The sequence below is a fragment of the Anomaloglossus baeobatrachus genome, chromosome 1 (genome assembly GCF_048569485.1).
Source record: "Anomaloglossus baeobatrachus isolate aAnoBae1 chromosome 1, aAnoBae1.hap1, whole genome shotgun sequence".
NCBI lineage: Eukaryota > Metazoa > Chordata > Amphibia > Anura > Aromobatidae > Anomaloglossus > Anomaloglossus baeobatrachus.
In genome coordinates this window covers 699693446-699706143 of record NC_134353.1, presented here as the reverse complement: position 1 = coordinate 699706143, position 12698 = coordinate 699693446, and the positions used below count along the sequence as shown (strand labels likewise).

The window sequence follows — 12698 nt, the reverse complement described above, 5'->3', positions numbered from 1 at the left end:
TTCTCTATCTGCTCTCTGGTGGCTCCTCCCACCTCCCCAGTTGCTAAGCTACCACCCTATGGGAGCAGGGATGGGTCTTACAGCCCCTCTCAGCATGCAGCATGGGAGGGTTGCCTGCCACTTTCCCTGGTCCTGTGTGTCCCTAGCAATGGGTGTAGTGTGGATTTACCAGGGGACCGGAGTTCACTCTCTTCCTCTCCCAGAAGGGGGCATCACACCGCAGATGGGGTGCAATGACCTGTGGCGACGGAAGCCTCAGGGGCGCCACAATAGCCTCACAGGAGTGTAAACCAGGGTATGTATAACTTATAACTGGTAAAACACTTGCAGGCTGGAAGAACAATGCTAAAGTTTTAACCCACAAACTTCTTTCTTGGACAGCACCAGTGGTGTAAGAAATCACTAAACAGAACTGCTCTTGTGTCACCCTATGCTGTTTGCAATTAGTCCAGCTGTGTATAAAGACATATGTAGATGTAGTACGGGCAAGTTCAGATATGGATATTATATAAAGAAGCTCTTTTCTACTGGAGCAAATTTGCTGAAGGCACCTGAAATTTGGGTCCATTTTCCCATTGCAATATGACACTACTACACCTGGATCACGGAACCTGTTAAGCAGCAGGACCAAAGTTTGCAAGCAAAGGCCACTGATGGATAGACTTAAGCGGGCTTTACACGCTACGATTTTGCTACAGTGATCTCGTTGGGGTCATGGATTTTATGACGCACATCCGACCGCTGTAGCGATTTTGTAGCGTGTGACTCCTAGGAGCGATTTTGGATCGTTGCACAAACGTCCAAAATCGCTCCTCGTTGACATGGGGGTCTGCTGCCAGTTATTGCTGCTGTCGCTGGGGCGAAGTTGATCCTCGTCCCTGCAGCAGCACACATCGCTACGTGTGACGCCGCAGGAACGAGGAACATCACCTTACCTGCCTCCAGCCACAATGCGGAAGGAAGGAGGTGGGCGGGATGTTACGTCCCGCTTATCTCCGCCCCTCCGCTTTCATTGGGCGGCCGTTTAGTGACGTCGATGTGACGCCGAACGGACCGCCCCCTTAGAAAGGAGGCGGTTCGCCGGTCACAGCGACGTCGAAGGGCAGGTAAGTACGTGTGACGGGGGTGCGCGATTTTGTGCACAACGGGCAGCGATATGCCCGTCGCGCACAAACGATGGGTGCGAGTCTCATGCTAGCAATATTGGGCCGAATATCGCAGTATCTAAAGCCAACCTTAGGCTGCTTTCACACGTCCGTTTTTTGCAGTGCAGCTCAATCCGGCTCAAAAACCTATGCAACGGATGCGGCGTCAAAACCGGATCCATTGCATAAGTTTTTCCATGTGGCCCGTCCGTTTTTTGACAGATGGGGCTTGATACTGAGCATGCACAGTGCAAAAAACCGCATGCAGCGGCCGGATGCGTTTTTTGCCGCAGGACGCCGCATCCAGCGTCTATAGGTTTGCATTGTAAATCGCGCCGCATCGCGGCACAAAAAAAGGTGCCAGGCAACGTTCCATTCAGCCGCCACATGGGCTAAATATGCCGCATCCGGCAAAAACCGGACGCAACGCAAGGCATGCGGCACAATACGGCGCTAATGCAAGTCTATGCGGAAAAAACGCAACCGGCGGCAAAAAAAAACGGTTGCGTTTTTTCTGCAAAGCACCGTATTGTACCGCACTGCAAAAACCGGATGTGTAACAGCAGCCGTAAGACCCCGTTACACGCAACGACGTATCTAACGATATATCGCCGGGGTCACGGATTCCGTGACGCACATCCGGCATCGTTAGCGACGTCGTTGCGTGTGACACCAGCGAATGGCCGTTAACGATCAAAAATACTCACCTTATCGTTGATCGTTGACACGTCGTTCATTTTCAAAATAACGTTGATCGTTGCAGGACTGATGTTGATCGTCGTTCCCGAGGCAGCACACATCGCTATGTGTGACACCTCGGGAACGACGAACTGCAGCTTACCTGCGGCAGTCGGCAATGAGGAAGGAAGGAGGTGGGCGGGATGTTACGGCCGATCATCTCCGCCCCTCCGATTCTATTGGGCAGCCGCTTAGTGACACCGCTGTGACGCCGCACGAACCGCTTCCTTAGAAAGGAGGCGGTTCGCCGGCAACAGCGACGTCGCTAGGCAGTTAAGTCCGTGTGATGTGCTCCTAACGATATTGTGCGCCACAGGCAGCGATTTGCCCGTGACGCACAAACGATGGGGGCGGGTGCCTTCACCAGCGATATCGCTAGCGATATCGCTGTGTGTAAAGCCCCCATTAGGTCTGGCCTCAAGTTCCCCTGATGATAAAAAATCATTGTGAGAGATTTTAGAACTGAAACATGAAGTGATCAGTGGATCATTGGGCTAGATTTATTTTCAGAAGGGATTATCATGGTGAATCAATCACATTAATAGGAAAATTATAAAAATCACTTTTCTATGAAACCCACAAGTATGACAGTTAATTTTATACATAGATAAAACTAGTGTCCATATTATAAAGAGTTGTGTTTTGCTTAGTAACTACAGAATTCTGGGTTGTTTTATATGAAATATTACACATTTATATATTTCACAGACTAAATTCTACATTCATCTGTTGTTTTCAGGAAATATTGAGGTCATCAATGCTAGAGAGACTGTTCCTAGAGAGTTTCTCCCAAATTTAATGGAGCAGTGTGCAGAAAAGAAATTATTAAAAACAGGTAGGTGACCTTTAAAATATTTGTCAACATTTATGTGAGGGATTTACGTATGTGTTAATTGTTGTTAAAAATGGTAATGAAGAACAAAAAAAGTACAAAAAAATTGATGCCACGAGTCCTTCAGTTGAAATTGATAGGACTGTATATAGCAAGAGGTACTGCCTTAGGCCTGCAACACACATCCGTGTTTCCGGTACGTGTTTGGTACGTTTTTGCACGTACCGGAGACACATGTTATTCAATGGGTGATGGCTAGAGTTGAGCGCAGTACGCGGTTCGGGGTTCTCCAGTTCGCGGTTCGAGTGATTTTGGGGGGTGTTCTAGATCGAACTAGAACTCGAGCTTTTTGCTAAAGCTCGATAGTTCTAGTTACGTTCGAGAACGTTTCTAGCAGCAAAAAGCAGGGCTTTTTACAGCTACAGTGTGCAGGAGCCATCGCTGGCAGCCTGCCAGAAGCTGGTAACCAAGATAAACATCGGGTATCCAAGCAAAGCGCTTTGGTTAGTAACCCGATATTTATCCTAGTTACTGTGCAGGAAGCTGACACTTCCCCGCTCAGCTCGCTCCGCCCCCTCCTGCACGCGGCATGTACACATACATACACACACACACACTCACACTCACCTGTCCCCAGCCATGCAGTCCACGACACTGACGTCCTCAGCGCCACATGACCCCGCTAAGCTCCACCCACTTCGCACTCCGCCGCCAGCACACATGGCTCCGCCCACCTGGAACTCTGCACACATGGTCCCGCTAGGCTCCGCCCACCTGACACTCTGCACATATGGTCCCGCTAGGCTCCGCCCACCTGGCACTCTGCACACATGGCGCTGCTAGGCTCCGCCAACCTTGCACTCTGCACACATTACCCCGCTAGGCTCCGCCCACCTGGCACTCTGCACACATGGCGTTGCTAGGCTCCGCCCACCTGGCACTCTGCACACATTACCCCGCTAGGCTCCGCCCACCTGGCACTCTGCACACATGGTCCCGCTAGGCTCCGCCCACCTGACACTCTGCACACATGGTCCCGCTAGGCTCCGCCCACCTGACACTCTGCGCACATGGTCCCGCTAGGCTCCGCCCACCTGGCACTCTGCGCACATGGTGCTGCTAGGCTCCGCCCACCCGGAACTCTGCACACATTACCCCGCTAGGCTCCGCCCACCTGGCACTCTGCACACATGGCACTGCTAAGCTCCGCCCACCTGGCACTCTGCACACATTACCCCACTAGGCTCCGCCCACCTGGCACTCTGCACACATGGCGCTGCTAGGCTCCGCCCACCTGGCACTCTGCACACATTACCCCGCTAGGCTCCGCCCACCTGGCACTCTGCACACATGGCGTTGCTAGGCTCCGCCCACCTGGCACTCTGCACACATTACCCCGCTAGGCTCCGCCCACCTGGCACTATGCACACATGGTCCCGCTAGGCTCCGCCCACCTGGCACTCTGCACACATGGCGCTGCTAGGCTCCGCCCACCCGGAACTCTGCACACATTACGCCGCTAGGCTCCGCCCACCTGGCACTCTGCACACATGGCACTGCTAGGCTCCGCCCACCTGGCACTCTGCACACATTACCCCACTAGGCTCCGCCCACCTGGCACTCTGCACACATTACCACGCTAGGCTCCGCCCACCTGGAACTCTGCACACATGGTCCCGCTAGGCTCCGCCCACCTGACACTCTGCACACATGGTCCCGCTAGGCTCCGCCCACTTGACACTCTGCACACATGGTCCCGCTAGGCTCCGCCCACCTGGCATTCTGCACACATTACCCCGCTAGGCTCCGCCCACCTGGAACTCTGCACACATGGCACTGCTAGGCTCCGCCCACCTGGCACTCTGCACACATTACCCCGCTAGGCTCCGCCCACCTGGCACTCTGCACACATTACCCCGCTAGGCTCCACCCACCTGGCACTCTGAACACATGGTCCCGCTCGTCTTACCTACGGTGATGAAGTCCCGACCTCAGCGCTGTCACTGTCCTCCATGGCCGCCGCTTGTCACATCACCTTCTCTCGCTTCCGACCCGAGACTGACTAGCGGTGACGTCACGAGCCGCTCGCGATACTTGGCTGTGAAGATGATTGAAGTCAGTGTGCAGGAGATCAGCGCAGGTAATGTACCTCGCTGACAGCAGCACTTGTCATCCCCTGCAGTGACCTGGGCTGACCCATTGATGTTAGCTCAGGTCACTGCACTGCTCTCCCAGCCAATGGGGAACATCCTGCTCTTCATTGACTGGGACAGTGTGGATCGTCATGGCAACCCCTTGGATTACACCAGAACTGGATTTGTTTTTGTTTCTAATAAATTGGTTAAAGAGGGAATGTATTGGGGAGTGTTTTTTCAAATAAAAATGTGTTTGTCGTCTATTTTTTTTTATTACTGACTGGGTTGGTGATGTCGGGTATCTGATAGACGCCTGACCTCACCAACCCCAGGGCTTGGTGCCAGGTGACATTACACATCTGGTATTAACCCCATATATTACCCCGTTTGCCACCGCACCAGGGCACGGGATGAGCTGGGGCGAAGCACCAGGATTGGCGCATCTAATGGATGCGCCACTTCTGGGGCGGCTGAAGCCTGCTATTTTTAGGCTGGGGGGAGTCCAATAACCCTGGACCTCCCTAGTCTGAGAATATCAGACCCCAGCTGTCTGCTTTACCTTGGCTGGTGATCCAATTTTGGGGGGACCCCTACGTGTTTTTTTTTTTTAATTATTTATTTAATTTAAAATAACAACGTGGGGTGCCTCAGTTTTGGATTACCAGCCAAGGTGAAGCTGCCAGCTGTGGTCTGCAGGCTGCAGCCGTCTGCTTTACCCTAGCTGGCTACAAAAATAGGGGGAACCCTACGTCATTATTTTTTTTCATTTTTTTGGCTAAATACAAAGCTAAGCACCCCTTAGTGCCACATGAAAGGCACCAAAGGGTGCAAAATTACAAAATGCAGGAGAGTGGGAAATTATGTGTCTTTCTGCCATTATAATGATAGAAAAGACTGATATGAAGTGTACAAGCACAAGAAAATCACCAGAGCGCTCTACGCTGTGAAAAGCAGTAGAAAATGGCACTGGAGTGAACATGTGACCTCCTCATGTAGGTTGAAGCTTTGGATCCTGGGTAAATTTCTGTATTTTCCCTCCTTCAGTTTTTTTGCAGTACGCAAAACAAACGGAAGGCACACGGATGACAAACAGATGATATACGGACCGTCTACAGAACGGAAACGGATGCCACACGGATGCACCCGTGAAAAAAAACGGACTGTTTTTTTGCAGACTGCAAAAATGGATCGGTCGTGTTAATGTAGCCTTATTCTGATCTGCCGTTTATAAACAGCAGGCAGAAATAAGTGAATAGCGCCCCCCAGCGTCAGAAAATCTCCGGGGTTTCAGGCGTAGCTGAGACCCTGGAGATCCTGATTCAGGACGGTTTTTCCGGTCCCCGCTCACGTGATCACAGGTATACACCGTACACCGATGATCACGTTACAATAAATGACAGTGTCGGTAAAAAATTATTTATCTATCATCTGGCATGAACAAACATGATAAATCTCCTACCCGGTCCCCTCCGGTCCCCCGGTGTCGCCAAAGTGCCCCCCCTGATGCCCTCCCAGAAATCCAAGATGGCCGCGCGCACAGCAGCACGCCGGCCGCATTCACCCTACTCCTCTGATTTCTGTCGCATGTGCCATGACACATGCGACAGAAAACTCCTCCCCAGGCCCTGCTAGGTCACCCCCTATAACACCACCGGTGTTCCCCGGTGTCCCACGGTACCTGTGCAGCGTTGATCCCCCGCGGCCCTCTCCTTCACAATAGATGCTGCCGCATGCACAGAGCGGCTGTCAGCTCAAGTTCCTGTGTTCAGACATAGTGAGTGGTGGTTATGCATCTGTAAGCTAAATGGGCGGCACGGTGGCTCAGTGGTTAGCACTGCAGTCTTGTGGTGGCTCAGTGGTTAGCACTGCAGTCTTGCAGCGCTGAAGTCCTGGGTTCAATTCCCACCAAGGACACCATCTGCAAGGAGTTTGTATGTTCTCCCCGTGTTTGCGTGGGTTTCCTCCAGGTTCTCCGGTTTCCTCCCACACTCCAAAGACATACAGATAGGGAATTTAGATTGTGAGCCCCAATGTTGACAGTGTTCGCAATGTATGCAAAGCGCTATGGAATTAATAGCGCTAAATAAATGAATAAATTATTATTATTACTGCAATGCCCTGCTCATGAAGTAAGGAACATAGTTGATCAGGAGAGCTATATACTACATTTCCAAATGGAGGCATTTGATTTTATAGTTGCCCTGCTGAATGACTACCAAACATGAGAGTCCGTTATATGCCACAAGAAAACACATCTAAATAGCGAGCTCTGTTGTTTAGTATTCATTCAGCTGGATAACTGACCTTAAAAGGGTATTCCATCTCCAAGATCCTATCCCCAATATATAGTAGGTGGAATAGCAATAATATCAGCAAATACCAATATTTGGAAATGTAGAATAGTTCTCCTGATTAGGCATGCCCTTACCTCATGAGCAGGGCATTGCAGCTTTGGTAGCAACCGTTACGACATGGACTCTGCTGCTGTGGACCCGGGGAGACTGGGTGCAGATTCATTGCACCCACACTCCTCACATGGAGGGTCTGCACTCCTAGAAAATGGGAGATACGTTCCCGTTTTTTCCTTACAATAAATTTGTGAAAGAGGGAATGTTTTGGGGAGTTTTCTTTCAAATACATTTTTTTTGTCGATTTTTTTTTTTGTCCTGACAGTTTATGATGTCGGGTATCTGATAGACGCCATGACATCACAAACTGCTGGGCTTGATGTCAGGTGACTTTACAACTAGTATCAACCCCATTTATTACCCCGTTTGCCACCGCACCAGGGCACGGGATGAGCTGGGGTGAAGCGCCAGGAGTGGCGCATCTAGTGCATGCGCCACTTCTGGTGCGCCTGTGGCCTGCTATTTTTAGGCTGTGAAGGCCCAATAACTATGGACCTTCCCACCCTGAGAATACCAGACCACAGCTGTCCGCTTTACCTTGGCTGGTGATCCAATTTGGGGGGGACCCTACTTTTTTTTTGTAATTATTATTATTTATAAAATAATTATAAAAAAAGAGCCTGGGGTGACCTCCACATTGGATCCCCAACCACAGTAAAGCTGCCAGCTGTGGTTTTCAGGCTACAGCCGTCTGCTTTACCCTAGCTGGCTATCAAAAATGGGGGGACCCAACATCATTTTTTTTAACTATTTTTTAAATAAAAAAAATTAATGGGCTTCCCTGTATTTTGATTGCCAGCCAAGGTAACGCCAGGCAGATGGGGGTGGCAACCCGTAACTGTCTGCTTTATCTGCACTGAGAATCAAAAATACCGCGGAGCGCTACGTCATTTTTTTTAAAGATTTATTTTTACAGCACTGTCATGTCAGGCAATCAAAATACAGGGAAGCCCTTTTTGTTTTTAGTTATTTAAATAAATAATTAAAAAAAATATATATGGGCTCCCGCTGCATTTTTGTATTGCTAGCTAAGGGTAATCCAAGCAGCTACTGGCTGCTAACCCCCACTGCTTGGTGTTACCTTCACTGGCAATGGAAAATCCAGGCATTTTTTATTTTTTTGCCAAAAAACTCCAAAAAAAATGACATGCGCTTCGCCATATTTTTGTATGCTAGCCAGGTACAGCAGGCAGGTACGGGCTGCCCCCAACCCCCAGCTGCCTATTTGTACCCGGCTGGGAACTAAAAATATAGGGAAGCCCTTTTTTTAATTAATTCATGAATTTATGAAATAATTAAAAAAAAACAAAAACGACGTAGGCTTCGCCCCATTTTTGTGTCCAGCCGGGTACAACTAGGCAGCTGGGTATTGGAATCCACAGCACAGGTTAGCCCGAGGTTTCTGGGCTCCTCTGCTGCGAATTGCAGTCCGCAGCCGCCCCAGAAAATGGCGCTCTCATAGAAGTGCCATCATCTGGCGCTGTATCCAACTCTTTCAACAGCCCTGGAGCCGGGTGGCTTGTTGGGTAATCATGAGTTAATACTGGCTTTGTTTTACTAGCCAGTATTAAGCCAGAGATTCTTAATGTCAGGCACGTTTGACCCGGCCATTAAGAATCTCCAATAAAGGGTTAAAAAAAAACACCACACAGAGAAAAAATACTTTAATAGAAATAAATACACAGACACATTAGAGACTCCATCTTTATTACCCCCTGTCACCCCTCCACGATCCTGCTCTTCTGTCTTCTTTCCCCTTCAACACATGCAGCTCTGCTCCATCAGACAGCACAGCTGCATGGGGGAAGACGCTGTGCTCCGTGCAGAAATCACTCTGTGAGAGTGACCACAGGCTCCCAGCTGTAAGCGGTGGCACGGGTTGCCATAGCAACGCTGCTCCGATCACGTGATTCCGGTGCCGCTGCGTGCTGGTAGCGGGACGTCCCCGTCACCGCTACCAAGCGCGTTGCTATGGCAACGGTGATCTCCGTGATTGACCGGCTGTGTCAGCCGGTCAGGAGCCGGCTTCTGCGGACACTGGTAACTACGGTAAACATCGGGTAACCAAGAAGCCCTTTCCTTGGTTACCTGATGTTTACCGTAGTTACCAGCGTCCGCCACTCTCACGCTGCCAGTGCCAGCCCCCTGCACACATAGCCAGACTACACATCGGGTTAAATTAACCCGCTGTGCACTGTAACTAGGAGTGCAGGGAGCCAGCGCTAAGCGGTGTGCGCTGGTAACCAAGGTAAATATCGGGTTGGTTACCCGATATTTACCTTAGTTACCAAGCGCAGCATCGCTTCCACGTGTGCTGCTGGCTGGGGGCTGTTCACTGGTTGCTGGTGAGATCTGCCTGTGTGACAGCTCACCAGCAACCCGTGCAGCGACGCTCCAGCGATCCCTGCCAGGTCAGGTTGCTGGTGGGATCGCTGGAGCGTCGCTTAGTGTGACGGTACCTTAAGGGAACGGGGAAGCAGAGCGGGGAGTCGAGCTAGAGCATGTCGCCGGTACACGGCGATACACAAACGTGCACCGTGTAACAGAGAGATGCAATGACAGGTCCTACATGACGCGTCATAGTCATGTGACCAGTCTGTAGCCAATGCGATAACAGGCACGTGACTAGTCACATGGCTATTTTTCACGTCACGATAGGTCCTGCATCACTGCTGGCAGTGCTGGTTACCGGGAGGATTCAGCGATCATCGGATGGAATAGCGGCAGGAGACAGAGTGCAGGATGGATCGCGGGGACCGGTAAGTGTTATGGCAATGTTTATTAACTGTATGTGTACATTTATAATGTGTTTTTATGTGTTTGTGACTGCATGCTATTGTTTCCTATGCGGTTCGAGTTCGGTTCGTCGAACGTTCGACGAACTGAACTCGAACGAGACCTCCGTTCGGCGAACCGAACTCGAGCCGAACCGCGACCGGTTCGCTCATCTCTAGTGATGGCACACACACGTAAAATCACACGGAACGTGTGTCCATGTGGTAAGTAAGTGTGTGCGGTTTTCTACACGGACGACATGTCCGTTTTTGGCCAGCAGCACACAGGCAGAGACCCGCTATAGTCTATGGGTCCGTGCCTGCACGGACCGCACACGGAGTATGTCCGTGTTCAGCACGTTTCGTCCGTGTGCGTTTTTAAACCAGCGATCTATTTTTTTTTTTTTTATTAAAGTCAGTCTACTTACCTTTTTTTCTGCTGTTCTCAGTCATACTTACATTGGCGCTCGGTCTTTTTCTTCCCCCGGCTCATACTTACCGTTCCCCGATCACCAGCGCAGCGAGGAACAGCTGTGCAGAGAATACGCGGCAACAATTACTTTGAAAATGCCGGCTGCTCATTAATCAATCTCGTATTCCCTGCTTTCCACGCCCACAGGGGCCTGTGATTGGTTGCAGTCAGACACGCCCCCCATGCTGAGTGACAGCTGTCTCACTGCACCCAATCACAGCAGCCGGTGGGCGTGTCTATACTGTGCAGTAAAATAAATAAATAAATAATTTAAAAAAACGGCGTGCGGTCCCCCCCAATTTTAATACCAGCCAGATAAAGCCATACGGCTGAAGGCTGGTATTCTCAGGATGGGGAGCCCCACGTTATAGGGAGCCCCCCAGCCTAACAATATCAGTCAGCAGCCGCCCAGAATTTCCGCATACATTATATGCGACAGTTCTGGGACTGTACCCGGCTCTTCCCGATTTGCCCTGGTGCGTTGGCAATCGGGGTAATAAGGAGTTATTGGCAGCCCATAGCTGCCACTAAATCCTAGATTAATCATGTCAGGCGTCTCCCCAAGATACCTTCCATGATTAATCTGTAAGTTACAGTAAATAAACACACACACCTGAAAAAATCCTTTATTTGCAATAAAAAACAATAACAAATACCCTCGTTCACCACTTTATTAAGCCTGAAAAACCCCTCCATGTCCGGCGTAATCCACGGAGGTCCAGCATCACATCCAGCTCTGCTACATGGTGACAGGAGCTGCAGCAGACACCGCCGCTCCTGTCAGCTCCACGAAGCTACTGAAGAGAGCCGCGCGATCTGCTCAGCTGTCACTGAGGTAACTCGTGGCCACCGCTGGATCCTCCAACTGTGACAGCAAGTCGCCCGAGTGACAGCGATGTAGTCACAGGCGACTTGCTGTCACAGTTGGAGGATCCAGCGGTGGCTGCGAGTTACCTCAGTGACAGCTGAGCTGATCGCGCGGCTCTCATCAGTAGCTTCGTGGAGCTGACAGGAGCGGCGGTGTCTGCTGCAGCTCCTGTCACCTCCATGTAGCAGAGCTGGATGCGATGCTGGACCTCCGTAGATTACGCCGGACATGGAGGGGATTTTCGGGCTTAATAAAGTGGTGAACGAGGGTATTTGTTATTGTTTTTTATTGCAAATAAAAGATTTTTTCAGGTGTGTGTTTATTTACTGTAACTTACAGATTAATCATGGAAGGTAGCTCGGGGAGATGCCTGACATGATTAATCTAGAATTTAGTGGCAGCTATGGGCTGCCATTAACTCCTTATTACCCCTATTGCCAATGCACCAGGGCAAATCGGAAAGAGTCGGGTACAGTCCCAGAACTGTCGCATATAATGTATGCGGCAATTCTGGGCGGCTGCTGACTGATATTGTTAGGCTGGGGGCTCACCATAACATGGGGCTCCCCATCCTGAGAATACCAGCCTTCAGCCATATGGCTTTATCTGGCTGGTATTAAAATTGGGGGGGACTTCCGGCTCCTGCGCTGAGGATGTAAGACGTGCAGTGAAGAGCTCCAGCATCAGCCAGAGATCAAACTGAAAGCCAGGGCAAGATCCGTCCCCATCCAGCGTCCTAAGGCAGACCTGCCACCGGGTATAAGCCATCCCTGCATATAACCCCCACCACTCGAGCATCTGCTAGATCTGAGACCGGAGAAATTTCTGACCGAGGAGGAGAGCGGGGGAGCAGACACTGCAATCACCTCTCTGTCTGAAGCAACGTGGAGGAGGTAGGAGGGAAGTTCTGCAGCAGTGTGCCACTATAGATCGTGCAGTGAGGGAAGCTGGAGACCTGAGCCCTGCATATACCCCTACCCCCCCCTCTGGGAGAGGCCTGTGATTCTGAGGCACTGAAGTGACCCCCCACTGGTGATCTCATTCCCTGGGGGCAAGCCAGACAGTGCTCTCACCTGGGCTGAGGAGGAAAGCCTGCCACCTGTAGCAGGGAGGAAGATCTGAGGCAGGAAAGAGACCAGGGACTCTCAGAGGTCAGACTGGCAGAAAAGAGGCAGCAGAGGAGTGGAGCAGGTGGCTGCTAGACTGCTCCAGGCTCCTTTGATCACCTCGACCATATTTGGGCGGGAAACAACTCTGCTTTCAGACGCCAGCCATTACTCAGTGAATTGCTGTTTGGGGAAAAGAGCGACATCTGGTGGACTGAGG

At 50.9% G+C, this 12698-nt stretch overlaps 1 protein-coding gene across 4 annotated transcripts in view; it reads left to right on the top strand.

Moving 5' to 3' along the window:
* The window catches only part of GGT5 (gamma-glutamyltransferase 5), a 216374-nt gene that overhangs the window by 99048 nt on the left and 104628 nt on the right, over window positions 1–12698 (top strand). For all 4 annotated transcript variants that reach the window (XM_075320900.1, XM_075320883.1, XM_075320889.1 and 1 more), the window contains one exon: window positions 2623–2718. In XM_075320900.1, the coding sequence (XP_075177015.1) occupies window positions 2623–2718 (96 nt within the window). The remainder of the gene's footprint in view (window positions 1–2622; window positions 2719–12698) is intronic.